The 26,203-nt window shown below is 44.4% G+C and overlaps 1 protein-coding gene across 4 annotated transcripts in view; it reads right to left on the bottom strand.

The window, feature by feature from the left end:
* LOC120024892 (transcriptional enhancer factor TEF-1-like) overlaps positions 1-26,203 on the bottom strand; it is a 62,661-nt gene that overhangs the window by 18,022 nt on the left and 18,436 nt on the right. For 3 of the 4 annotated variants that reach the window (XM_038969241.1, XM_038969238.1, XM_038969242.1), the window contains exons 3-5: positions 22,339-22,434; positions 21,628-21,880; positions 825-889 (exon numbers count right to left, since the gene is read on the bottom strand). In XM_038969241.1, coding sequence (XP_038825169.1) covers positions 825-889; positions 21,628-21,829 — 267 coding nt within the window. In that variant the 5' untranslated portion in view covers positions 21,830-21,880; positions 22,339-22,434. The remainder of the gene's footprint in view (positions 1-824; positions 890-21,627; positions 21,881-22,338; positions 22,435-26,203) is intronic. The other variant, XM_038969240.1, reaches the window with a different exon arrangement.

The following is a 26,203-nucleotide window of genomic DNA, read 5'->3' as shown; positions in this document are numbered from 1 at the left end:
TTTTCTCTAGCTGGCTGATCAATTCCCACCCAGCTCTAGTGTCAGTCTGGACACAGGGGTGTTTATCATGGACATATGAACATGACTTCCTGCTCAACCAGACTGATGGACCTCATGAACAGACACCTTCCCACCAACTGATATTATGGGAGCTTATGGGTAACATCTATTTATATCTACAGTCTGTTGCTTACATCAACTGGAAACAGAAAACAATAATTTTGTTATTAATCAATGTCCTATCATCTATGTCCTAATCCAGTTTCTGTTGTGATTATTTTAAAACACTGAATACATTTTTTACAACAAATATTGAGTAATGTATCCATCTTATAACACTCTTCCAGACGGAACAAGTGTGTTATAGTTGAGTTACTGTAATGTGAGGGTGTCCAAGTCAGTGTGTGTGTGTGTGTGTGTGTGTGTGAGAGAGAGAGAGAGCTTTTGCAGAGGCATCTTCTCATGCAGGATAACTGTAAGAAGACGGAACACATCCAGGGTCTGGTAAGACAGCCTCCCATCAGACCAAGCATGCAGCAAAGCTCCATGCAACTGTGTGTGTGTGTGTGTGTGTGTGTGTGTGTGTGTGTGTGTGTGTGTGTGTGTGTGTGTGTGTGTGTGTGTGTGTGTGTGTGTGTGTGTGTGTGTGTGTGTGTGTGTGTGTGTGTGTGTGTGTGTGTGTGTGTGTGTGTGTGTGTGTGTGTGTGTGTGTGTGTGTGTGCCCTGTGTTCTCTCCAGCAGAAACACAGGCAGCGGGTACATTCAGATGTGAAGGCCTTCTTCAGTTTTAACATGCCATGCAAACTTTTCTGCTCCCCTCTTACCTGCTTCCTCGTCCTCGTCTTTCCAGTCCGAAGCTTGATGTATCGCGCGATCAGCTCATTCCGACCTGCAGAAAGCACACAGCAAGGAGAGAGAAAGGTTAGCACAAAATAAGCCATCATTGAGACCCTGGACTTCATGTGTCCTTTTAATTTACAATGACACAAATGAAGCACACAATAGTCAAATATGCATCATACTGTATAATCATCAGACATTTACATCTCACTATATACATCTCGACAAACAAACAAACAAAAATCCCATTTAAATGTAAAAGGGGCATGTTGCATTAGCATGCGAAAGCCTTACAACAAGCATACAGCCTTTCAAATTCATCTAATTGAATTCCATTCTCTTCAAAGCCTCACGCTATGAAAGGAAACTGATCCAGACATTCATACTGTTACTGTAAATAATGGCACTGGAAATGTATTAATTTAAGCAGTGCTGTTCTCACTAAATGATTATTAAAGCATGGGCTTTGTAGTGATTTCCAATTAATGGCAGCTCCAAACATTCTTCTGCCCTCAGCTCGCCTCTAATTGCTGCAGCGACGCACAATGACCCCTGCTTAGCCTTTTCATATGGTAATAACATACCGCCACCCCAAAACTATTACGCAAATTATAGGTAAGGAGCCACTCTAATTATGTGTCCAGCTGAAGGCAACCAATGCCATGGACCTACTTCTCCCTCCCATGTAATGCAACACGTCCTTTAAACAACCAAACAGGCTTTTTTCTCCAGCTAATTGAAAGGCTGTGTCTTGATATTTCACTTAGCATCATCAATATACAACGGTACATTGGCTACGGAGCAGTGACTGTGTTCTCAGAATGGAAAAGCTACAACATTTCCTGTGAAAGGCAGTGGATGGACCGCCTAATGCAGATGCTGCACATGAGGATGGTGACTAAAGTGAAGTATAGAACAAGCGTAGTGGAGGTGGTGGCAGGCAGGTCTGGGTTGTTAGGCTGGGGCTGTATGTGCTGCCTGTTGTTTGTGTAATGTCACACCGAGGCAGCCAGGCAGAAGCCTCCACCTGCTGTGAACCCAGGGAGCGCGCTCTGTTCAGGTGTGCCAGATGAAAGGACGTTCAGTCTGGGTACTGCCCCTTGAGTTACTGCCATTAACAACACCTGTCAACGGAGAGGGTCTCTCTCTCTCTCTCTCCCCCTCTCTCTCTGGCTGTCTCCCTCAGTGTTATTTTTGGATGCCAGAGGGGTTTGGATGCCAAGATGTTTGCTTTCACTATTTTATGAAATGTATTAGCCCCTAGATTCACTACTGGCTCTATATTTAAGCATGTCAAATGTTCAGTTTCTTTTGAAAGAAGACACCCTGATGTAGCAGATTTACCAGTGCCTTTTCAAAATAGCACATTTAAATCAACGCACAAAGAAGTTAAGTAAACACATGTTGTGTAGCACAGCACCTTGCTCCATGTGTCTGGCACACCCAGACAGGTGTTGCTCTGCTGCGTGACACGGGCTGGGGATTGTTGTGGGCAAGGCACCAGGAGGGGTGTGGCGAGAGTCGTGACCCAAGTCTCGCCTCCTCACAAGGAGCATTTAGACAAGGCCAGGGTGACTGAATCAGGTCTCCTTCCCCTGGAAAAATAAACAGCATCTGGGGATTTCAATCCCGGCCCGGGCCTCCCAGCATGCCCCGCACTGTAATCTCTCCCAGATGAACCTAGGGGCCGCGCTGTTTTCAATAATTCACACACTGTGTACACATAACATGACAATAAGGGCATTCATGCAGACGCCTGATTCCTAGATCAAAGCACACAAATGCTTACTGCTGAATTTTCTTTTTTTTCTTGACCAGGCTGAAAAAAGACTGCTCAGCGGGTCTTGGCGAGCCTGCTTTCTTTCCTGTGTTTCCACTGCAAAACAACATTTTCTAAAACAGCAACTGGCCACATTCAGCACTCTGAATCCACTTTATTCAACCTCTCTCCGACCTACTCAAAATGTTTCTAAGGAGCAATACTGTGTCTCCCGTAAACTAATCAACACTTGTGTTTTACTTTGGGAGATGTGGCGCAGTGCCTGGAGTCGCGCGGTAGAGAAGTTACCCCTGTTGAGAGTTCTAATTCAACGTTTTAAAGTCCGGCCTTTTCATTTCACTGGAACCTAAGCAGTGCCAGATGACTTTCTTTCTCCCTCTCTCTCTTTCCTTTTCATTCACACTTTTCAAGTACAGTTGTGTTTTTAATTTCCTCTTTTAAAAGCACATAACATAATTGGAAACAATTGGCATTGGATCAAACAAGCTTTTCAATGCCATGAACGTTTTTACTTAACTAAAGTGAAAGAAGTAATTAAATTCATACAAATGAGAACAATCAATTCAAAACAGATTAGCAGATTATTTCAATGAGAATCAACAGATTACTATGCCCTAAACAGTGAGAACCAATAGCATTCAGGGAGTTGAAAGTTGTTGTGAATCAAGATAGACCCTTTTCTCCACATGAACATCAGGGTCCCAGCTCTGCTTCATCACACATGCTTATTTCAACTCTGTGGGAGGTAAGAGTCGGAGCTGACATGAGCTGTTCATCTTATTTAGTGAGGTATATGACTGGGATGAATTATTACCCCTAAAGACTCTGCAGGAGCCTGTTTTCCTCCACTATCTGTCAACATGTTGGCTAACACCTTCTCCCAACGCAAGACCAGACTTTTACGCTGGCCTGGCTCCTCTGCATCTCTCCTTCAGAGGTTTCCTGCTGGACAAAAGTAACCCTGCATCGTAACCGATGATGCCCTGGGCATCCGCCTGAGTTACAGAGCGCTGGAAGGGAATTGCTGAGGGGGAAGCTCTCAATCTTTGGGAGTTGGGACCATCGTTTGGGAGTTGGGACCACGATTTCATTTTCACTCAGGTTGACGGGTGGATAGTTGTGCCCCACTGGAGGAAAATAGGGAAAGTCATGGCGAGGGGATGGGGGTTGACTGAGGGAGTTAACTCTTGAAGGAGGGTTCTTGTTGTCACTCAAAGCAGCAGGAAAAGGATTAGATATTTATGGTGTGATCCCCAGAGTAGAGTCATGCTAATAGGCATGCTCTGTGGATTCCTTCCCCCCGGTAAGAATGGTCTCCTCTGAATCTCAATGACCCTGAAGGTCCTGGGCCATATCAATGGCACTCAAACCACAGCACCACAAAGAGCCAGTTGGTCCACTCTTCCTGGGATTGTCCCCCAGAGCTGATTCTTCATTCAGTCAGAAATCTAATTTGGCCCTGAGCATCCTTCCTCCCTGGGAGGATCCTGGAACAGCCTCACCCTGGTCCCTAGCCCTGCTGGGTGTTACAATAGTAGTAAAGAATATAGTCACAGTCCACTCAAGCCTGACCACAGGAATGCACTTTTTCTGCCCCTGCAATCAAAAATCAAATCAAATGTTATTTGTCACGAGTCGAATACAACGGGTGTAGACTTAACCGTGGAAAACTTGCTACGAGCCCTTCCCAACGATACAGAGTTAAAAAATAATCATAAAAATAAAAAATGTAACACAAGTGGAATAAAATACACAAGAATGGATCTATATACAGGGAGTACCAGTACCAGATCAATGTGGAGCTATATACAGGGAGTACCAGTACCAGATCAATGTGGAGCTATATACAGGGAGTACCAGTACCAGATCAATGTGGAGCTATATACAGGGAGTACCAGTACCAGATCAATGTGGAGCTATATACAGGGAGTACCAGTACCAGATCAATGTGGAGCTATATACAGGGAGTACCAGTACCAGATCAATGTGGACCTATATACAGGGAGTACCAGTACCAGATCAATGTGGAGCTATATACAGGGAGTACCAGTACCAGATCAATGTGGAGCTATATACAGGGAGTACCAGTACCAGATCAATGTGGAGCTATATACAGGGAGTACCAGTACCAGATCAATGTGGAGCTATATACAGGGAGTACCAGTACCAGATCAATGTGGAGCTATATACAGGGAGTACCAGTACCAGATCAATGTGGATCTATATACAGGGAGTACCAGTACCAGATCAATGTGGATCTATATACAGGGAGTACCAGTACCAGATCAATGTGGAGCTATATACAGGGAGTACCAGTACCAGATCAATGTGGAGCTATATACAGGAAGTACCAGTACCAGATCAATGTGGATCTATATACAGGGAGTACCAGTACCAGATCAATGTGGAGCTATATACAGGGAGTACCAGTACCAGATCAATGTGGAGCTATATACAGGAAGTACCAGTACCAGATCAATGTGGATCTATATACAGGAAGTACCAGTACCAGATCAATGTGGACCTATATACAGGGAGTACCAGTACCAGATCAATGTGGAGCTATATACAGGGAGTACCAGTACCAGATCAATGTGGAGCTATATACAGGGAGTACCAGTACCAGATCAATGTGGAGCTATATACAGGGAGTACCAGTACCAGATCAATGTGGAGCTATATACAGGGAGTACCAGTACCAGATCAATGTGGAGCTATATACAGGGAGTACCAGTACCAGATCAATGTGGAGCTATATACAAGGGAGTACCAGTACCAGATGAGGTATTTGAGGTAGATATGTACATGAAGGCAGGGTAAAGTGACTAGGCATCAGGATAGATAATAATACAAGTTAAATTGTGTGTGTGTGTGTGTGTGTGTGTGTGTGTGTGTGTGTGTGTGTGTGTGTGTGTGTGTGTGTGTAGTGAATGTGAATGCTTGTGGGTTTTGTGTGAGAGTGTCAGTGTCAGTGTAGTGAGTGTGTATATATTGTGTATATATAGTCTTGTGAGTGTGCATAGAGTCAGTGCAAGATAGGTGCAGATAGTCCCGGTAACCATTAATGAACTATTTAGCAGTCTTAAGGCTTGGGGGTAGAAGCTGTCTCGGAGCCTGTTGGTCCGAGAGCCGATGCTCCGGCAACGTTTGCCGGACGGTAAGGGTGTACAAACACACTTTTAATTCAATATGTGGTGGATGACCTGCTGCTTAGGCCTATTAGCTGCCATGGTTCCTACAGCAGCACCACTTCTTTCGTGGTTTGAAACATCTAAGGTATGAAGTTATTGTAGCACATAACACATTCCACCATTAAACTGTAAAAAACATTTGAGTGAGACTGCAGTAGTCTATGAGGTTAACTGGCCTAGCTGGAAAGTCCCCCCCCCCCCCCTCGCTCTATCCCTCCCTGGACTATTGGGGTTTACACAGCTGCTGTGTCTGCTTGCTCCTAGCTCCCATCCAAAACCCCCCTACCGCCAGCCCCCACACTGCCTCTACCCCACCCCACTCATACCCCCTCTGGTGCTGCTGGAGCCTGCTTCCCCCAAAAATAACAGACTCCCAGCTTATTTACAACTCCTCCACTTTCCCTAGGCATATTCTGACAATGTTCCATCACACTACTTTGAGTAACATTAGCATTACTCAGAGTTGAACTCCCTCTTTAGTAATAATTTCCTCTGAACTTCATAGTCTTTCTCAACGTTTCAAAAATCCCCACTGTGTCATTTTTTGTTGAGCGCTCCAAATCCTTTCTACCTTGAATGAGTCCTTTTGGATGTTTTTCTTGGTAAGCCCTTCTCATCATTTATATGTCTTGACTCTCTCTCCTCTTCCGTTCTCATCACATTACTGTCTCTGTATTTAAACTAATCACTGTTAACAAAGCTTCCATCATTAGCTGCTCTATGAAAAGCAGAGAAGCTGAGTCTTGCAGGGGATACAGTATATTGATGTTTGAGTTGAAGTTAGTTCATCCCACGTGTGTAGACCACATGTCCTTCTGCTTCAGCCCGTATTCTAAAGTATCCTGCTACGTATGAGTGGTGAGTGACACCGGGGAAAGACAGGTGGTGCTGTGGCCTGACTATTGTCACCTGCCAGGAGAACAGCAGTGTTAGAGCCTCATCTGAAGAAGGGAATGAGATAGATCTGGGTCATGTGGCCATAATATCCACTGAATATACACTGCTCAAAAAAATAAAGGGAACACTTAAACAACACAATGTAACTCCAAGTCAATCACACTTCTGTGAAATCAAACTGTCCACTTAGGAAGCAACACTGATTGACAATAAATTTCACATGCTGTTGTGCAAATGGAATAGACAAAAGGTGGAAATTATAGGCAATTAGCAAGACACCCCCAATAAAGGAGTGATTCTGCAGGTGGTGACCACAGACCACTTCTCAGTTCCTATGCTTCCTGGCTGATGTTTTGGTCACTTTTGAATGCTGGCGGTGCTCTCACTCTAGTGGTAGCATGAGACGGAGTCTACAACCCACACAAGTGGCTCAGGTAGTGCAGCTCATCCAGGATGGCACATCAATGCGAGCTGTGGCAAGAAGGTTTGCTGTGTCTGTCAGCGTAGTGTCCAGAGCATGGAGGCGCTACCAGGAGACAGGCCAGTACATCAGGAGACGTGGAGGAGGCCGTAGGAGGGCAACAACCCAGCAGCAGGACCGCTACCTCCGCCTTTGAGCAGGAGGAGCACTGCCAGAGCCCTGCAAAATGACCTCCAGCAGGCCACAAATGTGCATGTGTCTGCTCAAACGGTCAGAAACAGACTCCATGAGGGTGGTATGAGGGCCCGACGTCCACAGGTGGGGGTTGTGCTTACAGCCCAACACCGTGCAGATCGTTTGGCATTTGCCAGAGAACACCAATATTGGCAAATTCACCACTGGCGCCCTGTGCTCTTCACAGATGAAAGCAGGTTCACACTGAGCACATGAGCACATGTGACAGACGTGACAGAGTCTGGAGACGCCGTGGAGAACGTTCTGCTGCCTGCAACATCCTCCAGCATGACCGGTTTGGCGGTGGGTCAGTCATGGTGTGGGGTGGCATTTCTTTGTGGGGCCGCACAGCCCTCCATGTGCTCGCCAGAGGTAATTTGACTGCCATTAGGTCCCGAGATGAGATCCTCAGTGCCTTTGTGAGACCATATGCTGACACATGCACATTTGTGGCCTGCTGGAGGTCATTTTGCAGGGCTCTGGCAGTGCTCCTCCTGCTCAAAGGTGGAGGTAGCGGTCCTGCTGCTGGGTTGTTGCCCTCCTACGGCCTCCTCCACGTCTCCTGATGTACTGGCCTGTCTCCTGGTAGCGCCTCCATGCTCTGGACACTACGCTGACAGACACAGCAAACCTTCTTGCCACAGCTCGCATTGATGTGCCATCCTGGATGAGCTGCACTACCTGAGCCACTTGTGTGGGTTGTAGACTCCGTCTCATGCTACCACTAGAGTGAGAGCACCGCCAGCATTCAAAAGTGACCAAAACATCAGCCAGGAAGCATAGGAACTGAGAAGTGGTCTGTGGTCACCACCTGCAGAATCACTCCTTTATTGGGGGTGTCTTGCTAATTGCCTATAATTTCCACCTTTTGTCTATTCCATTTGCACAACAGCATGTGAAATTTATTGTCAATCAGTGTTGCTTCCTAAGTGGACAGTTTGATTTCACAGAAGTGTGATTGACTTGGAGTTACATTGTGTTGTTTAAGTGTTCCCTTTATTTTTTTGAGCAGTGTATATGGTATGAGATATTAATTTAGTTTGAAAATGGTGCTGACCCTCCAGAACTTGAACTCAGCCCAGACATACATGTTCTCACCCATGGCAGTGATGAGATATATTTCTCCAGAGGGTGAGCTGGTCAATTATATAAGTATAAGTGAGCTTGATGTGCATACATTTGCCATTGATCACGCACCCAGAGGCCATTGTAAACGAAGCATCTCCACTGGCATATCAATGAAAAGATAATTAAATCTGAAAAGGCCCCAAAGCAATACACCCGCATATGATAAACATTGGAATAATTTAGGTTATGGTGTATTAAACGTTTTAACTGCCTTGGTTACGTCCTTTGAGTGGTAATAACAACGCTTTGCTGAAGGTTTTTTTCCTCCTTTTCAAGGCGCTCATTTCCTGTAGCAGCACTTTTGTTTAATGCAGGCACAACCACAGTCACATCTGGCCCTGCGGTGGGCGATGATGTCAATGGATGTTGAGACCGTGCTGGGCCTGGCTCCATGTCAACCAGCGGTGCGCTCCCTCATGTGGTTTTAACTCTCTCCTCTTAGTAGGACAACGGGACACGCCTTGAACAGCACAGGGGGCAACCTCTCGCCCATACGCCCCGCCCCCACCAAACATATCTATCATTCGTTTTCATTCCAATGTAATTTTCTCAAGTGTCACTTGTCAAGGCCCAAAAGGAACCACCAATGTGATTTCGCCCAAGCTTAACCTGAATTAGACCTGTGAAAGCTTAACACGCTGTAAGATGTTAGGGCACTGCTCAGTCATTATCTCAACCCAATATTTAGAGCATTGTGTTGTAGGAAACTACTGGGTAAAGCACCTATTACACATTCTCCAGTCTCAAAACATTCATTTGTAAGTCAAGGAGCACTACAGGGGACTTTCTCAAACCAGAGAAAGTGCTTCCTTCTCTCTCTCTCTCTCTCTCTCTCTCTCTCTCTCTCGCCCCCCCCCCCCCCCCCCCCCCTCCTAAAGACACAGGCATCTATGTAAGTATTGATTACATGAATGCTTGTCAATGTAAATGGCTTGACAGTTTTCCTGTCTGGGCAGAGTAAGAGCAGCATTGATCCTTTTCCATTGGGTTTCCTGTCCCAGAATGCAGTGTGGGCCAGAGGCCAGCCTCTCTCTCTATGTGGATGGAGTAGCAGGTTCAGACAATAGGCCTAACTTCCTTGTCATCCCTGATAGATGACTCAGGGGTCTCAGGCTGACATTAGCATCACAATAGACTAAACCAACAATCTGGAGGCATTCAGCAGGAGAGTCCCTGGCTGGATCAGGGTGTGGGTAGAGGAGGCAGAGAGCCTTTAACTTGACAAGAACAGTGGCACACTGAGAAACATCGCTTGCCAAGAGGAGAACCTGTCACTAACAATAAAGGAGACTTGTGGCCTGGAAAATGAACAGGTGACAGACAATGGTGTCCTACGTTTGGCTGTCCGTTTCAAGTAACCTACATTTGAATATGTACAAAATAATTTTCAAAAATGACGTAACAATAGCCCAGTTGTATAATCATTAAACATTATCACACTGCAAAAGTATGTTGTTTGTATTGGTGTTAATTGTACAAAAACAATTATTGCTGAGCTGCCAAGGTGAACAAAACAATAGGTCTGTCCTTTGAGCGAGAGGCTAGCTGAAACAATTCCAGTGCTTCTAAAAATAAAGGATTGAAGTTGCTAAGATCCTGCAGGTGTTTCCCGATGAAGGTGTGGCTCAAAGAAACTCCCTCCCCTCTTCCTCCTCCCCCTTTTCTTCAAATCTCTGCTCTCTCATCAGTAATAATTAGGGTCAGAGGGAGAGGGGGCTCAGCCCCTTATGCCAGTGAAATCCATTTAGAAAGAGGATAACGTCTGTTGATCCCAGCATTTGACTCCAGCCAACCAGCTACTTATTAGGGTGGCTTAACCCCCCCCCCCCCCCCCCCCCCCCCCGTATTTAAAGCATGGGGCCCTAAGAAAGACTTCAAGGCCAAAGTTGGCACGTCGACGTTCACACACACTCGGGCCATTCTTAGGGTCACAATAGTTTACCCCACCCCCCATGATGACAGACACACACGTCCCACCTATCCGTCCTGGCTTTTACAAACTGAAAGTTTAAGCCTATATATCTTCCAGAGAGGCTGTCTCTGCGTGCGTCCATCTGCCTCCTGCTGAGAGGGCAAGGTCACACGCAAACACACGTATACACATCCTCTACATTCTACTCACTCAGCTTGCTTTAATAATCCATTGCATGGTGCCATGCTGCTGGGTAAGAGGAAAAAAGGATTAATAAAGACCATATGTTCGTTTTTTTGCACAAAAAGTTTTCAAGAATGTTTTTAGGAATTATTTTAAGTGAAACATAGTAAGGGATTCTGATTTGTCATCTGCAATCTGTACATTCATTGTAGCCTCCACCCAAAATTCCACAATCCATGATTTTACTATTTGATTTGTAGAGCCTGCTGTGTGCCTGTGTAAATGTAGGGCAGGCTCCTTAATGTCTCTGAGAGAAAAAATAGAACATCAGTGGCTGTTTGCTTTCGGCTCTGACCTCGGCCCCAAAACTCAACATGGGTATTTCTCATTCATACAGTGACAGATCACAACAATTCAGAGCTCATTTGAAACAGAAAAAATAAAATAATGAAACCAATCCATGAGGGCACTCATGTAACACTGAAGAAGACATGTGGTTGGTTTGAATAGTCATTAACTTCTCTAGGATAGGGGGCAGCATTTTCACATTTGGATGAAAAGCGTGCCCAGAGTAAACTGCCTCCTACTCAGTCCCAGATGCTAATATATGCATATTGTTATTAGTATTGGATAGAAAACACTCTGAAGTTTCTAAAACTGTTTGAATCATGTCTGTGACTATAACAGAACTTATTTGGCAGGCAAAACCCCGAGAACAAACCATTCAGATTTTTTTTTTTTAAGTCACTCTCTTTTCAATGGGTTTTCATTGGGAATCCAGATTTCTAAGGGACCTTCCTGCAGTTCCTATCGCTTCCACTGGATGTCAACAGTCTTTAGAGATTGGTTGAGGTTTTTCTTTTGAGAAATGAAGAAGTAGCCATGTTCCGAATGAGGCTCCAGTGAAGTGTACTGTTTGTTAGAGGCGCGTGACCAGAAAGCATGCTACACATTGTTTTCCTCCGGTACTGAACACAGATCATCCCGTATTCAATTTTATTGATTATTTACGTTAAAAAATACCTAAAGTTGTATTACAAAAGTAGTTTGAAATGTTTGGACAAAGCTTACAGGTAACTTTTGAGATATTTTGTAGTCACGTTGTGCAAGTTGGAACCAGTGTTTTTCTGGATCAAGCGCGCCAAATAAATGGACATTTTGGATATATATCGACGGAATTAATCGAACAAAAGGACCATTTGTGATGTTTATGGGACATATTGGAGTGCCAACAGAAGAAGCTCGTCAAAGGTAAGGCATGAATTATATCTTTATTTCTGTGTTTTGTGTCGCGCCGGGAGGGTTGAAATATGATGGTCTGTGATTGTTAGCTGGGGTGCTATCCTCAGATAATAGCATTGTTTGCTTTCGCCGTAAAGCATTTTTGAAATCTGACACGTTGGCTGGATTCACAACAAGTGTAGCTTTAATTTGGCATATTGAATGTGTGATTTCATGAAAGTAAAATTTTTATAGTAATCTTTTTGAATTTGGCGCTCTGTATTTTCACTGGATGTTGGCCAGGTGGGACGCTACCGTCCCACATATCCCAGAGAGGTTAAGTAATGTGTCCCCTCTTCAGGACTTCTCAAACAGGCCGGTAGGGCAGACAGAAACCACAAAGATTCATATCACCCATTTACAAAACATGAATGCCCTCGAATAACTCACTAAACTCACATATGGTTTTACACGAACAGATTATGTTTTTAAGATGATGTTTACATAATATCATGTTCAACATTAAAAATGCCATATAAAATTAGCTCCACAAACAAAAAGGCAAAATCCAGTCCACTTTCAAAGACAGATATAATGATGTTCCCAATCTCCTACATAACCTTTAGCATACAATGTGAAATGATAGAAAGTAACATTCAAATGTAATAACATGATTGTCATTTTAGAAACAGGCCTACTATTACTCAAAACTATTACTCAAATACATTTACAGTATTTCTCTAAAAACGATGTGCTAGTAATCTGTTGCAGACGAATACGTTGCAAAACTACCATAAACATATATTTTAAATACTTCTGTCTAAAATGTATTTATATATGAGAAGATAAGATCTTATATTTGCTGAAGTATAATCTCATTTTCTCTTAGATACACTATGATTTCAAGTGATTCATCTATCCCATTTCTGCAGTTTGTTCATTTGTGGTTTCTAATGTGAGGACTTTGCTGATTGGTTGAGAAAATAGAAGCAGTTCCTTCTGATGATTAGGGCTACAAAGGGTGAGCTCTTCTATGGAACGGCTAGGCTATATTTGTGGTCTTAAGCAAACAAAGAACAAACAGAGCAGCAGACCCCAAACCTGAGTAATGTTTCTCATTCAGTCATTGAGACATCCAACAATATCCGCTACTTAATCATTGTCATGTGATATAACTGTTGTTCTACAGTGAGTAACAGCATGGTATGCAACCAGGATCTACAAGCATTCAGTGGTAATAGACCATCACTTTCACCCGCAGAAAGTGGCCAGCTGAATAGGTTTCGCCAAGTTCTCGCGACTCCTGATACACATCCATAATTCAACCCAGTGGAGGTCGGTGCTCACAGACACTCAAAGGCACTGTGTTTAGTCTTCAGGCCTGATTAATGGATAAAAAGTCTCATTCGGTGGCTGGAAATCTGACTGCTGATCAATTAATATCTCCTTATAATGTCTTTGTATGTAATTAATACCTCTTTAAAAATCTATTTATATCTGCCAACACCAAAAAGAAATCAATACTTAACTTTAACTGACCTTAAAGTGGGGTAAAAGCCCAGTGAGTGGTTGAGGTAATGAGTCAGGTTAACCATGAGAGATTAAAGGTGGTGTATTTTCTCTCAAGCTAACGGGACATCAGATATCAACAGGTTACTGACCCGGGTCTTCATGGAGACACAGAGAGGATTACACCAGCTAACCTCTGCTAAATGGCGACTGTGTTTCGGACAGGGGCGAGGAGTTAGGGGCGCCACCCATCACTCAGTGGCCCTGGCCGGCTCTACGGCCTCTCTCCCTGACCTGTCCTGCTTAAGCGAGCCTGCGGCTGAGGCCTACTCCCCCCTCTCAGAGCAATACATGCGCTCACCAGGGACCAATTAACGCAACCAGCACTCGTCTAAATCACTCTATCAATTAGAAGCCACTGAGTATATCATCACATACATTACTGCAGAGGCAGGCCTGGCCGTTGGGTCGGGGTGTGTCTTTCAGGAGTAGTGGGGGAGGAGGAGAGAGAGAAGGACAGAGGGATTAAATAAACAACCAGGGAGTCAGGCTACAGTCGGACTGGCTGCTGGACTAATCTGTGAGGGCAGCGGTAATTAGGAGTCCCCTGTGGAACTCGTAGCGGAGCGCGGCCGATGTGTGAACATGACGCTGGCTGGCAGGCAGGGAGGTACCCCCAACCACCCCCTCACAGGGTTAAATCAATATTTTCAATCCCTCAGGATCAATCCGGCATCTGAACACAAAGAAAAACCTGTTAGCGGCAACCAATATGTGTAAATGAAAAGCCCAACTTTGTGGCCCTGATGTGGTCTGCCTCTCCTTCTCCCTGTTTGCTTCTCTTTAACTCACACAGGCTGAAAGTAAAAACCTTATCTCTCAAAGTTGTGAGGGAATGCTATCATTTTCCAACAGAGAAATCGCACACAATCCTCTCTGTCAAGGCTGTAACAGTCTGACAGCTCCAATCAGTCTGGAAGAGATAGCTGCCTGTGATACAGACCAAACACGATAGTAAATGATAGTAAATGATAGTAAACGTGCCCAATGTGATAATTTCTCTGCTGTTGAGATATGAGTATAGAAGTCTTCTAAGAGCAGCTCCTTTGTCTGCAAAAACACTGTGCAGTATTGGCAAGGTTAGCATATCTCCTACCTGTTCTTCATGATCCTCTTCATGAACAGACTTACAGTTTCTACATTTGAGAATCCTATAGGCTTTACCTTGGACATACAATCACAGGCTTCAACATCTGCTGCCAACATTAAATGACAGACTTAAGGAGCACTGGTTGAAAAATATAGAGGTACAGTACAGATTCCATTCTTACATTGATCACACAGAATGGTTTTATCAGTGTAGAATGGTTGGTCTCATCAGTAGAAAGGGTTTCATAAATATAAAATGGTGCCATCATCAGTGTTAAACTGATGCTATACATGAATGGAGAGCATAAGACACTGCAACTTTAAGAAGCCCAGAGTTCCAGGTTTTTACTCAAACAAAAGCAGCCAATTGGGAGCGTGCAACCTGAAACCAGCCCAGCTCTAAAGAGACTCACACAGGCTTCCCTGCTGGGACACACCCCATAAAGTCCCCGACACACACAGGCAGCAGAATATTCCCTACTAACCTAACCCTGCTCTCGCATGCAAACATTTCCTGAAAAAACGTTGAGCAAACCTCGCCATGGTCAAATCACAACTGAGCACACTGTAACCCTCTGTAGTCTCTCTTCCCTGCAGGTCAGGAATTACATGGCATCTTTAGAAAGCGCTCTTTCTTCTCTTGTTAGAACAGGATGGGACTTGAAAATCTGATTGTGTCCTTTATATGGGAAAAACAAACATTGTATTTTGTACAATCATTTAATGATAAAAACAGCCTCAGTGTTGATCATTTTAGGACACAGAGGTCCGTGTTTATGTGTGTGCGCTTGTGCGTGAATGTGTGTGTGTGTGTGTGTGTGTGTGTGTGTGTGTGTGTGTGTGTGTGTGTGTGTGTGTGTGTGTGTGTGTGTGTGTGTGTGTGTGTGTGTGTGTGTGTGTGTGTGTGTGTGTGTGTTTAGCCTACATGCATGTATGTGTGTCTGCTTTGTCTGTGTATAAATGTGTCTGGGTTCTCACAGTCTCTAAGAAAACCATCTGAGATTCCATGGTACATTCCATTCTGATGAGGAGCCTGTGTCTGGACATTGATAAACCAACTGAGGTCCTGACCTACAAAAGACAAACTGAGACTGCTGTTCATAACAGACATACCAGCTACTGTATGCTGATGGATTTACATAATATACCGAAAAGTCCCTAAATGTCACGAAACAAATCCAGCGGAAAGAGATTTACAAGGATTTTCCTTCGCCTAACCCTGACATATGGATACACCAAAAGTATCCTCAATATTCATAAACGTTGCATGCTATCTCAAATCAAATAAAAATCTAATCTCTGTTCCTATTTCTGCGTCTGCGAGTAAGCCGCCTCTTTAGCACTATTTAAGCTCCTGCCAATAGCATCCCGTCACCCACTGGTCAACAAATAACAACAACAAGAGTCCAGGACCCATTGTTCTGGCTGAGCAGCCAAGCGTGGTGCAATCCCCCAACAGCCTGGGGCTGGTTAACGCAGCAGGCAGGCAGGAGACAGGAATCTACGACAAGTGCCAACATGCCATGCTTGGTCACACCTCACACACAGGGTCACTTCAATAACAACACAGGTTAACACGGGGGTCTACATGCTGGGGAGACCCCTACTAAAAATAACAGTACTGATCATAAAAAAAGCGGAGAATCTCGATGAAAATCCATTCGAATGTAAACTGATTACATTACGATTACATAAGCGATATGAAAACCAGTTTTAAATATAACCCGACCTGTTTCTATCACCTGTCCTCATACTTTTCGAGCTGGGCGTATTGAACGAACACACACACACACACACACACACACACACACACACACACACACACACACACACACACACACACACACACACACACACACACACACACACACACACACACACGTCTCTCTCTTCATTGCCACGGGCAGAAAACAACAACAGGTGCAGGCAAGCAGCAGCAGGATTGTCAGCGTTGAGCTTGGTTTAAAGTGACAGCACAAAGAGCACATATAAAAGGTACCCTCCTCGAATTTTAGAGGCTGAAATGTCATGTGAGTCTCGTTATACTGCAACAATCTCCCTTTGAAAATCCGACAGAATTTTAAGGAGCAGACAATTGGAAGCGTTGTCCCTGAGAGTAAACTAAATATACTGTAGTGAGTGGGGCAGGGCAGACGACAAACAGAGAGACGGGCAGATAGAAGCAGAAACATCTTTACTGACTGACCCAGAATGACTACATAACTTGGTGTGTCAACCTAGGAACTCATGACCTTTAAACCTTTACATTATTCAACACAACCCCCTGCTAGTCTCACAATGCCAACATCCAGTCCGTCCAGACTAAACTCAGATTACACTTCAAGAGTTCCTCTTATCAGGAGACAAAATATAATATAATTGGAATTTTTTCTTCATGTGTGTAAAAACACAGCAGTGCTCCATTGCCACAATGGCTCAGGAACAAAGAGGGGATTATTGTGGAGGTGCCTGATGCCTCTCCGGCCTGAAGTTCCGCAGACTCCAATCTGTGTGAATGCAGGTGACTCAGGGAGCCTGAGCTGATCCCAGAATTCCTCATTATCCGCCCAGCGGGGGATCTCAGGTCCGCTCGCTGTCTCTGGAAGCACTGCAGGGCCGGCGAGGCGGGCCCCAGAGGAGCACAGAGCTGGGCCATCGGGGGTGAGCCAGGTCTGCTCATTATGCCTAACTCATCCTTGGCATCCCTGCAAACCAAGTGCCACTTAGTGCCCATAGGAGGGGCATGGGTCGGCCCACTGATGAGATGACAGAGCACACAGCATAGCATTAATGGGAAAGCTTTGTTTCAAAAAAAGAAGGACAAAGGCATACGTGGACTGTATGTGGACTGATAGTGTCGCCAATCTCCAGAATCGTATGTAAAGCCCTGTCTTACCTGTACCTTAGTCATCAAGTTGAAATGACAGAAAGCCGTAACATTTTCCACCTCTAAACTCAACAGATGCATTGTGGTGACTGACCAGGGTCAGATAGGGCCCAATCAGACAGCCTCCAAGAGCAGAGCACCTCTGAGTTCCCCAGACAGATGGTCGTTTCACACATCATAATCATTACTGTTGCCACGGCTTCACTGCTCCAACACAAACATATTTAGACTGGTTTATGATAGCTGTGCCAGTGCTTTGTCTATATTGATGTAAAGTGGAATCATTTGCTGTGGTATGTAACACACACACCAGAGGAGTTAAACAGCTCTGCTATGGAACACAATAATTAGATACAGCCATCCTCTGAAAGTGATGGGTGTAAAATACAAGAAATGTGACTATAGGCAACACCTGGGAAAAATGAATGAATTCAGATTTTATTTGCCAGCAGTAAAATGGGAAATATTCACTCACTTGTAATGCAAGGCAAGCGTGTAAATGCAAATATACAGTGAATACATTCATAATGTGGCGCATGTCATTTCATGCGTCAACCTTATTTCTGGGCTGAGTTAAATAGAGGTTTGCACAGCAGGTGAATTATGTAAGCAGCAGTGTTAGGGGCTTGGGGCCACAGCCACTTTCTCACTGGGCTTTTCATGATCCTCTCATCAGCCAGCCCAGGGCCAGGGCCAGGCTCTGCCTACCATGCAGCTGTGCTGTTGTTCACCCCAGTCACAATTAACCTCTGAGACTGGGCACGGCGCCAGCCCCGATGAGACTCAGGGCACCAGAAAGCTCTTCAGGTAAACACCGCCACGATAGGCTAAGAAGCCGAAATTAGACATTGTTTTGAACCAAGAGGCAGTTGCTATAGAGACTGTTGCTAATTAACTGCACTCGGCCCGGGGGTACCAAAGGGCTTAAGGGCACTAAGGACGGTTCCTCTTGTGATGAGCTTTATGCACGGTACCCAGTACTATCCCCAGGGTCTCTCATCACCAAAATACCTGCGTCTCCACCCCCCACCTGTCACAGATGCCATGAGAGGGGTGGTGGTGGTCTGTCTGTCTGTCCAGCAGGACACAACTCTGTGGACCAGGATTACAAGGCTGTGTGAGGGGAGATGTTCTATGGTTAGCAGGGCCCGGCTCGCCCTCTTAAAACACAAATCACTGTGGCATTTCAGACCAATCAATGCCCTCCATCAGCACTGAAGACCACTTCATGGCTTTCTCATCATCTCTGGTGGCATTCTGAAGTGTTGCCCTGCGAGCTAGAGCACCTCACTAATGGAAATCTGTAGCATGCAGGGAGAAACAGACACATATCTAACATCGTAAACAAAACGCTTCAGTTTTTCTCGGGGAAATGCAACAGGTCAGTATGTCTAAAGATGAGGCTCTTGCTGGTAAATCTGCTTTCACAGGGGCTACCTCTAGAGATATCCCCTTTGTTCTCTGTTTTTTAAAGAATGACACCGGCATCATACAGATATCCCAACAATTCATGATTGGTGAGAAAGGAAGGTGTGAGATTCCTGAGGGAGATGAAGAGGCTGGGTTGTGAGATTCCTCTGGGCTCTCCAGCCAGACACAGTGTCTCCTGTGAGACAACATTGCCTCATTGAGAGCTGCATCTCTCCACAGTGTACAACACAACTACCCTCTAGTTGGCATTCTTCTAATAATAATAATATAATTTCAATATTTGATAATTATTTACATTTTTGTGCAAATATTATTTCTTAATAAAACAATAACATTTGAGTGAAATTATTTTGGTAAAATTGATTGAGGGTAAGATGTTTGATGTTTCTTACTATTTCCTTAATTACAGTTATTATATGTAAACAAACACTATACCCAGGTTTTTAAAAATCAAAACAGTCCCAGTAAAAAGGCAGCCTATTTTCCATACTGGGCAGTGCTACAGTCCTCTTAATGGCTCAGTGAGTATTAGTGGGGTCACAGTTCACACTATGATGGGTTTGGCACTAGGATCCAGCAACAGAACAGAACAGAACAGCTAGCCTTGCCCCCAGAAAAAGCCCACTAACACACTGAGACCAGTTCCAATCTGCTCCCCTCCCCGCCCGCCCGCCTCACAGTCCCACCAAACTTTGTGTTAGTTAGGCACTGAAAGAAGACCACGTTCCCCCTCCTCCCTAGCCCCCTGAAAAAAACTAAAACAAATCTTCCTCTACACACTGTCTTTCAAAAGCTCTTTCACACAGCTGAACACTGGCACTCGACCCAGTCTGTTTCCAAGGCACAACAAACAACCTTCTATAGAGCTTTCATGTGCAGCATGTAAGCTTGTTGTCTTCACATCTTTGGATCCATTGGCCATTGTGCTCCAGAAAAGCAATTGAATTATGCAGCATGAAAATGAAGAGTGTTACTCACATAATACATTGTCCATTAACACATCCCTTGATAAACTTCAGTGGTACTTGAAGCATTACTTCAATATAAGAAGGATCATCCCACTAGATTTACACACCTACGCAGGTTGCCTCCAGAACAGCCTGACTTCTTTGGGGTATGACATGCTGTGGTGTTCGATCGTTGCTCAATTGGTATCAAGGGACCTAACGTGTGCCAGGGAAACATTCCCCACACCAGTACACCACTACCACCAGCCTGTACTGTTGACACCAGGCAAAGTTGCTTAGGTCACTAGTTTTTTTGCCCATTCTAATGTTCAATCAAACAGTAACTGAATCCCTTGATGCCTGTCTGCCTGCTTTATATAGCAAGCCACGGCCAAGTGACTCACTGTCTGTAGGAGCGAACCATTTCTGTGAACAAAGTTGCGTACCTAATAAACTGACAACTGGGTGTATATTTCCGTAAAAATATTTCACTGTGGGTGGCTGACAGCTCTGGCTCAGGGCACAGTGAAAGGCTAGTCCGGGGAGACAGTGGATTGTGCTGGTGAGTATATATGCAACCGGATACCCAGCACATCTGGTATGGTTGACCTTCGCTCAATCCCCCCGATCTCAGGCAGGTCAAAGTACATTCAATACCCCCAATAACACAAGCACTGACGGAATAGCTGTAAACACCACTCTGCATGGCACTTCCCTTTACACAGCACTGAAAACAAACAGAGCTCCAGACAATGGATTTTCATGTAAATGAATAACCTTGAATCAGCTATTATCATATTCTTTATGCATCAGCAGTGCCAGCAAAAGCCTATCAATTCTCCCAAGGTTTGCATTTGACACAAAACATGCTGTGTTATGTTAAATGCTGTTTTGTGGAATTTTAAATGGTAGAAGTACCTGAGCTAAAATATAACTGTCTGATGGTGGCCATTAAACAAACTGCATTCAGTAAGGTGTTAAATCTCTCCTCCAAATTGAACTTTTATTTCACCTAATTTGATCTCTTATCGGAGAGAAGAATGAGTCCAACCAAAAACGAGACTGGCGTGTCCAGTCTGCACTAGTGAGTCTTGTCCTTAGCGTTAATCATTTAAAACTTGCTAGGCAAAACTATTTGTTATGCTCTAATCCTGAGCAGGGGGAGTGTGAGTGAGTTCCTTTGGCACTCCCATTCAGCTTGAAGGAGAGAGGAGGTGGTGCTGGGGTGGTGAGCTGGTTGGTCGTGTGGTCTGAAGCCTCTTTCTACCGGCAGCTGAGGGGGCTTCGCTGCGACTCCTAGACTTTACATTTGGTTTGGCCGGAGGGGTCACATGACAGCTGCAAACGAACACCCGAGGGGCTTTCTGCTTTCACTTGACACTGACAGGCTGTGAGAGAGTCCAACACGGCAGAAATAAAATATTCCCTCTTTCCATGACATCACCCAGCCAGGGATGGGGGAGGGGGGACACAGCTGGTGGCAGCCGCAGTACCATCTGCCCCTGACTAATAGTTAATGCTGCTTTACTTATAGACTCCTACTTCTGCAGAGAAGGGACATTAATGTATGGCCACAGCCAGGGAGGCCTGCAAGTCCCACAAATGAGTTCCTGATTGACATTTTCACTCCCAGTCTATTGTTTTCCACTTGTGCGGTCCCTTTATCAACACTGAATCTCTCTGCAAATCTTCCTCAGTCACTTTGGGCACTTTTTAAGGTCCCATTCCAAGATTATTTGAGTGTGTAATGATGATATCCAATTGGTTTTAAAAGTGAAATGTTGTGACTAACATCTTAAAAAATGTATGTAAAAAATAGTCATGTATAATTACAAAGGAGGGCATCCTCGCCCTTCCTCCCACGTACCAACCCACATCCCTGATCCCATGTACTCACCGTACATCTTTCCCTCGTCAGATAGAATGATCTTCCTGCGCCCACAGGGGGGATAGATGGCCAGCGCCTCCTGAAAGCTCTGCTCGATGTCGGGGCTCCACACCCCCTCGGCGTCATTGTCCAGGGGCTTGTCTGCCGAGTCGCTCATCCTCTCCATGTCCTCGGCAGGGCTCTCGCTGCCGCTCCAGCTGCTGGGGTCCATAGTGGTGCTTGGGATCTCCAAGCCGAAGCCTGGAGCACAGTAGGTAGAGATCTGGAATTCCCAAATAAACAAACACAAGCCACCCGTCACTCTCCACAGCACAGGCATCTGCCTCCAAGACGATAACACACTGCTCATGGCCACTGGTCAATAGTGTGGTGAGCCAAACAGGAGAGGATTCTTGGCCTTGCTATCTATCTATGATGTTAGGATGACTGTTGTACAGTTTTACTAGATGCCATGGAAGGGACTGAAAGGTTGCTTTATGCTAGTTTTTGTACGACATTTTAAATGGTACTATTGAAAATACTTAATGTTAGCTCCCATTTAAAACAAATATATGTGATGGAGGTCACATGTAGCTACTTCATCACAGGATACATTTTTAGCTTGTTGTAGTAGATTCACCTCCTTTACTTTCCAAAATAGATAAGCAGGCAAATAAAAATACAAGACTGCAGATATAAAATATATAATAAGAGCATAACCCTAAAACATATCTAGCGCACCTGGTATCTCCTGCACAGGAGCAGTTGAAGCCTTTATACCAGCTGTCAGGACTGTCAAATAGACTCTTAAATCTGGATGAAATTCATGTAGGAGATCTGTAAAAAAGAAATAGAGAAGCCCACTCAAGAAAGGACGCAGCCATATCTGTACCACTTCAAATTTCAAACTGAAGAAATATCCCCTGTCCTCTTTGTTCAAGGAAAGAGTCTGTTTTCCACATTGTGAATTCCCTTGACATAGAACATTCCATTGTGAGGTTCCTCAATTTTCTTTGCATTTATGCTGTGTAAACAACCTGCTCTGAATTAGAGCCCCATTAAAAACTAATTCAAACTGCTGGATTGTAAGCGCAGAAGGAGGAAATCACATTTAACATTTAACATTAAGTGCTTCTACACCTGCATTGCTTGCTGTTTGGGGTTTTAGGCTGGGTTTCTGTACAGCACTTTGTGACATCAGCTGATGTAAGAAGGGCTTTATAAATACATCTGATTGAAATTTGATTGAATTAGAGGGAGAAAAGTACCTAAACTGAAAGTGTCCATCTCTCCTTAATCAAAACTATTGTCCACAAAGTGACTCATAAAAGCAATGTAGGTTCTAATGTATTGCTGTAGACAATCATGCTGAGTTGAATTTTAACGGTGAAAATCACAACTGGGGAGTTCATTCGGTGGATGTTTTTGTAGACCTTCACTCTAGCACCCCCCCCACCCCCACCATCCCACTACCCTGTCTCCCTCCCTATCCTCCCCTCTCGGTCCACCGTCTCTAGCCCTATCCTCCTCTCCCCTTCCAGACGACCGCTCCCTCTCTAGGCAAGATTCTATTCAAGCAGCACAAGCTGTTGTGAAGTGGGACTAGCAGCATATGCTTCTTCTAGAATGTCGGTTTGTGAGGGGGGAGAGGGGGGATGGGAGCAAGCTGTTTGGGAGAAAAAAAACTCCCAGAGAGCGGAGGGAGCGTTTACTGAATTCCGTTTTTGTGAGCTGACTGCTGACACTGCAGAACTTACTCACAGACTGATGAGGGAGGGGAAAAACAGCCCATTTCGACCACTAAATGGCTTGGGCTTTTTCTCCAGCCTTGCTCCCCCCACCCAGACTGAATAATAAACTACACCGGTAATCACTTCCAGCACGGTCATGATTTTAATACTTGATCTCAAGCAAGATTTTTTCTTTACTTCTTCAACAAGTGAAATGGCTGTGAATGCTCTTTCCAGGGGTTCACCATTCAGAGAGAGAGAAAAATATATTTATAGAGAGAGAAAATAGAGAGCGAGAGAGAGAGAAAAGAGAGAGACAGAGAAAAGAGAGAGAAAAGAGAGAGAGCGAGAAACGTGAGAGCGAGAGAGAGCGAGAGCTAACGTGAGTGTCTGGACAAAAAGAGGGAAACAACACTAACATTTGGAGGGGTGTTTAGTGAGCTCATGGCCATGTTCATCCCACAATGGGCTGATGTTTCCCCGCTCTTCTACAGGTGGTTTCCCCTGACGCGCCACACCAGGAAATGAATACTGTTACACTGAAGCGTGCAATGAATTATTGAATCCACCACCCCACCCCCGTCCAACAACAAAACAAAAACTGAGCTCTCAACCACGACTAGCATTTACCACTAGGGAAGGGCAGCGGAAATCCTTGGCCTATAATATTGCTACATGAAAAGAATAGAGCAGAAAATATTTGGGGTATAAAGATGGAGGGGTAGGGGTGGAGGGGTAATACATAACATTGAAATGGTATAATAGAACCTGGTAGGCTAATTAATTCCTTGGTACTCTTAATTAATTTAGTTAATATAACCAATATAAATAAGTATTTTCTCTCTCCTCCATCCATTGCTGAGGATGGTGTGCAGCCGCATCTGCTGCAGGATTACTCTGAGGGGGGAAACAGCGGTACACACTCCATGCTATGTAATCACAAAGAGTTTAAAAGACTGGGGCAGCAAAGGGGCTCAAGAGTACCTCTCTTGGCCAGTAGAAGCACCCACATTGTACAGCTGGCAGATCTACAGTAAGTCAATGCTATTTACAAATGCATTTACTTAGTGGCAGTTACAATGTGATATAATCAATGTTCGCATTATTCTTTGGTGATAACTACACATTTCTCTTGTTATTGGTACGTTTATTGCCACCATTCGCCAAAGTAAATTCAATAGAATAATACATTGTCAGGGGCGTTATTTCCCACCAAGATACCACAGCCAGAAGCACTCTACAGTATGTCCCCTGAATGAATGACTTTACCCTAACACTGTCATTAGCACGCTGTAGTCTATTAACCTGAACAAGTGTTAGAGAACATCAGATACATCTATTGAGTTAAAACAGCTTAATCACTGGGCATGGCTGAAGTCACTCTGCAGTCATTTGGCTCAGTGATATATCACCCTAAATAATTGACCTCTGTCACTATTTCATAAGGAGCATTTCTCAGGAGACACCTCAATAACCAGATGAATTCTGTGTCCAAGCGGGTGATCACCTCCTTGAGCATTCTGAGGAAATATGAGGTCAATTAGCCAGAGTTTGATGTGTATTTCTTTATGTTTCAATTACTGATAACCCTGTGTTTCGTTGATCTCTCAACATTGACAAGTGAGTCGTTCATGCTGTTTTGAACAGAGTGAGATCATCATTAGAGCATAGCAGTAGACATTGTTTGCTGAAAGTTTGCTTTTAAACACAAGACGAATATCATAGAACACCTTGACCATTCTTCTAATGAAGGTCCTCTAACTATGGTCACTCAGCTGTCTTAATGGAGAAACAAACACAGGGGCATGTTTGCAAACAGAAAATAAAACACTTCTCTTTCTTGTTAGGAGAGAATAGAGGATTTGCTGACTCCCAAGACTTCGGCTTTTCATCCCTAAAACATTTACATGACGAACATAAATCATTGCTGTCCCCTATAGACTTGAGTAATGAAAGGCAAGGGAAAGAAATTCACCAATACAACATGATGTAGCTGAACTGAGCCAAATCCAAATGCACACCATGACAAGAGCACAGTAACCTAACAGAGTTACTGTGTTGTTAAGAACTTTTTACAGCAATCAAACAAGTGTGTCTCTAATATTTAGTCTATGTTACACAGCCTTATGTATAAATACGCACAGAGGAGAATGTGCCTGGGTGCTTTAGCCATAACAGGTATGCTATGCTGAGCTGGCTGTGTGTTTGGACCGGGAGAGAGATGAGTGTTGTGATTAGTGCAATATGTCTCCAGACGATGCTGAAGTGGTGATGTTTGTCCAGGCCCCAGTGGCAGATGGGAGACAGAGATTAGTCATGCAACAATATACTGTGGCTGGGCTGCTGTCGCTACACCTCGCTCTCAAAGCAGGGAAGGCATTTCAGACATACCCAGAACAAGGACACCATAGGCTACAGACAAATCCCATTCCCACCCAGGGAGAGGCGCTTTCTCTCGATCGTACATCACTCAAAACAAAATAGCCCACCAACAAACATGATCATTTCATCTGGTGTGCACTAACGATGGACTATAAGCAGGTGTTTGCTGCGCACTTTTCAATAAAATGATGGAGCTAGACTGGCAGAGCAACATTGCATTAGCTGCCCTACAGCATGCCTATTAAGCAGAAAGATGCTTAATAAAAATGCAATTGGCTGTAATAATGGAACTGTATGGTAGATGGGAGCTTCTCAATCTGGCTCCATTCATATATTTCTGCGTAATAGTACAAAAATGATGAAACAATACGAACACCTGCAACCTTCAGCAGGTAAAGAGCATTGTGGCTTTTGTGAGTCATTACAGTTAATTGAATGTCTGGAAATGTTTCTGTAAAACTCTAATCAAATTCCCAACTCAACTAAACCCAACT

Source organism: Salvelinus namaycush, chromosome 30 (genome assembly GCF_016432855.1).
Source record: "Salvelinus namaycush isolate Seneca chromosome 30, SaNama_1.0, whole genome shotgun sequence".
NCBI classification, from domain to species: domain Eukaryota; kingdom Metazoa; phylum Chordata; class Actinopteri; order Salmoniformes; family Salmonidae; genus Salvelinus; species Salvelinus namaycush.
The sequence above is the reverse complement of the archived record's forward strand: the minus strand, read 5'-3'. Positions and strand labels throughout refer to the sequence as shown.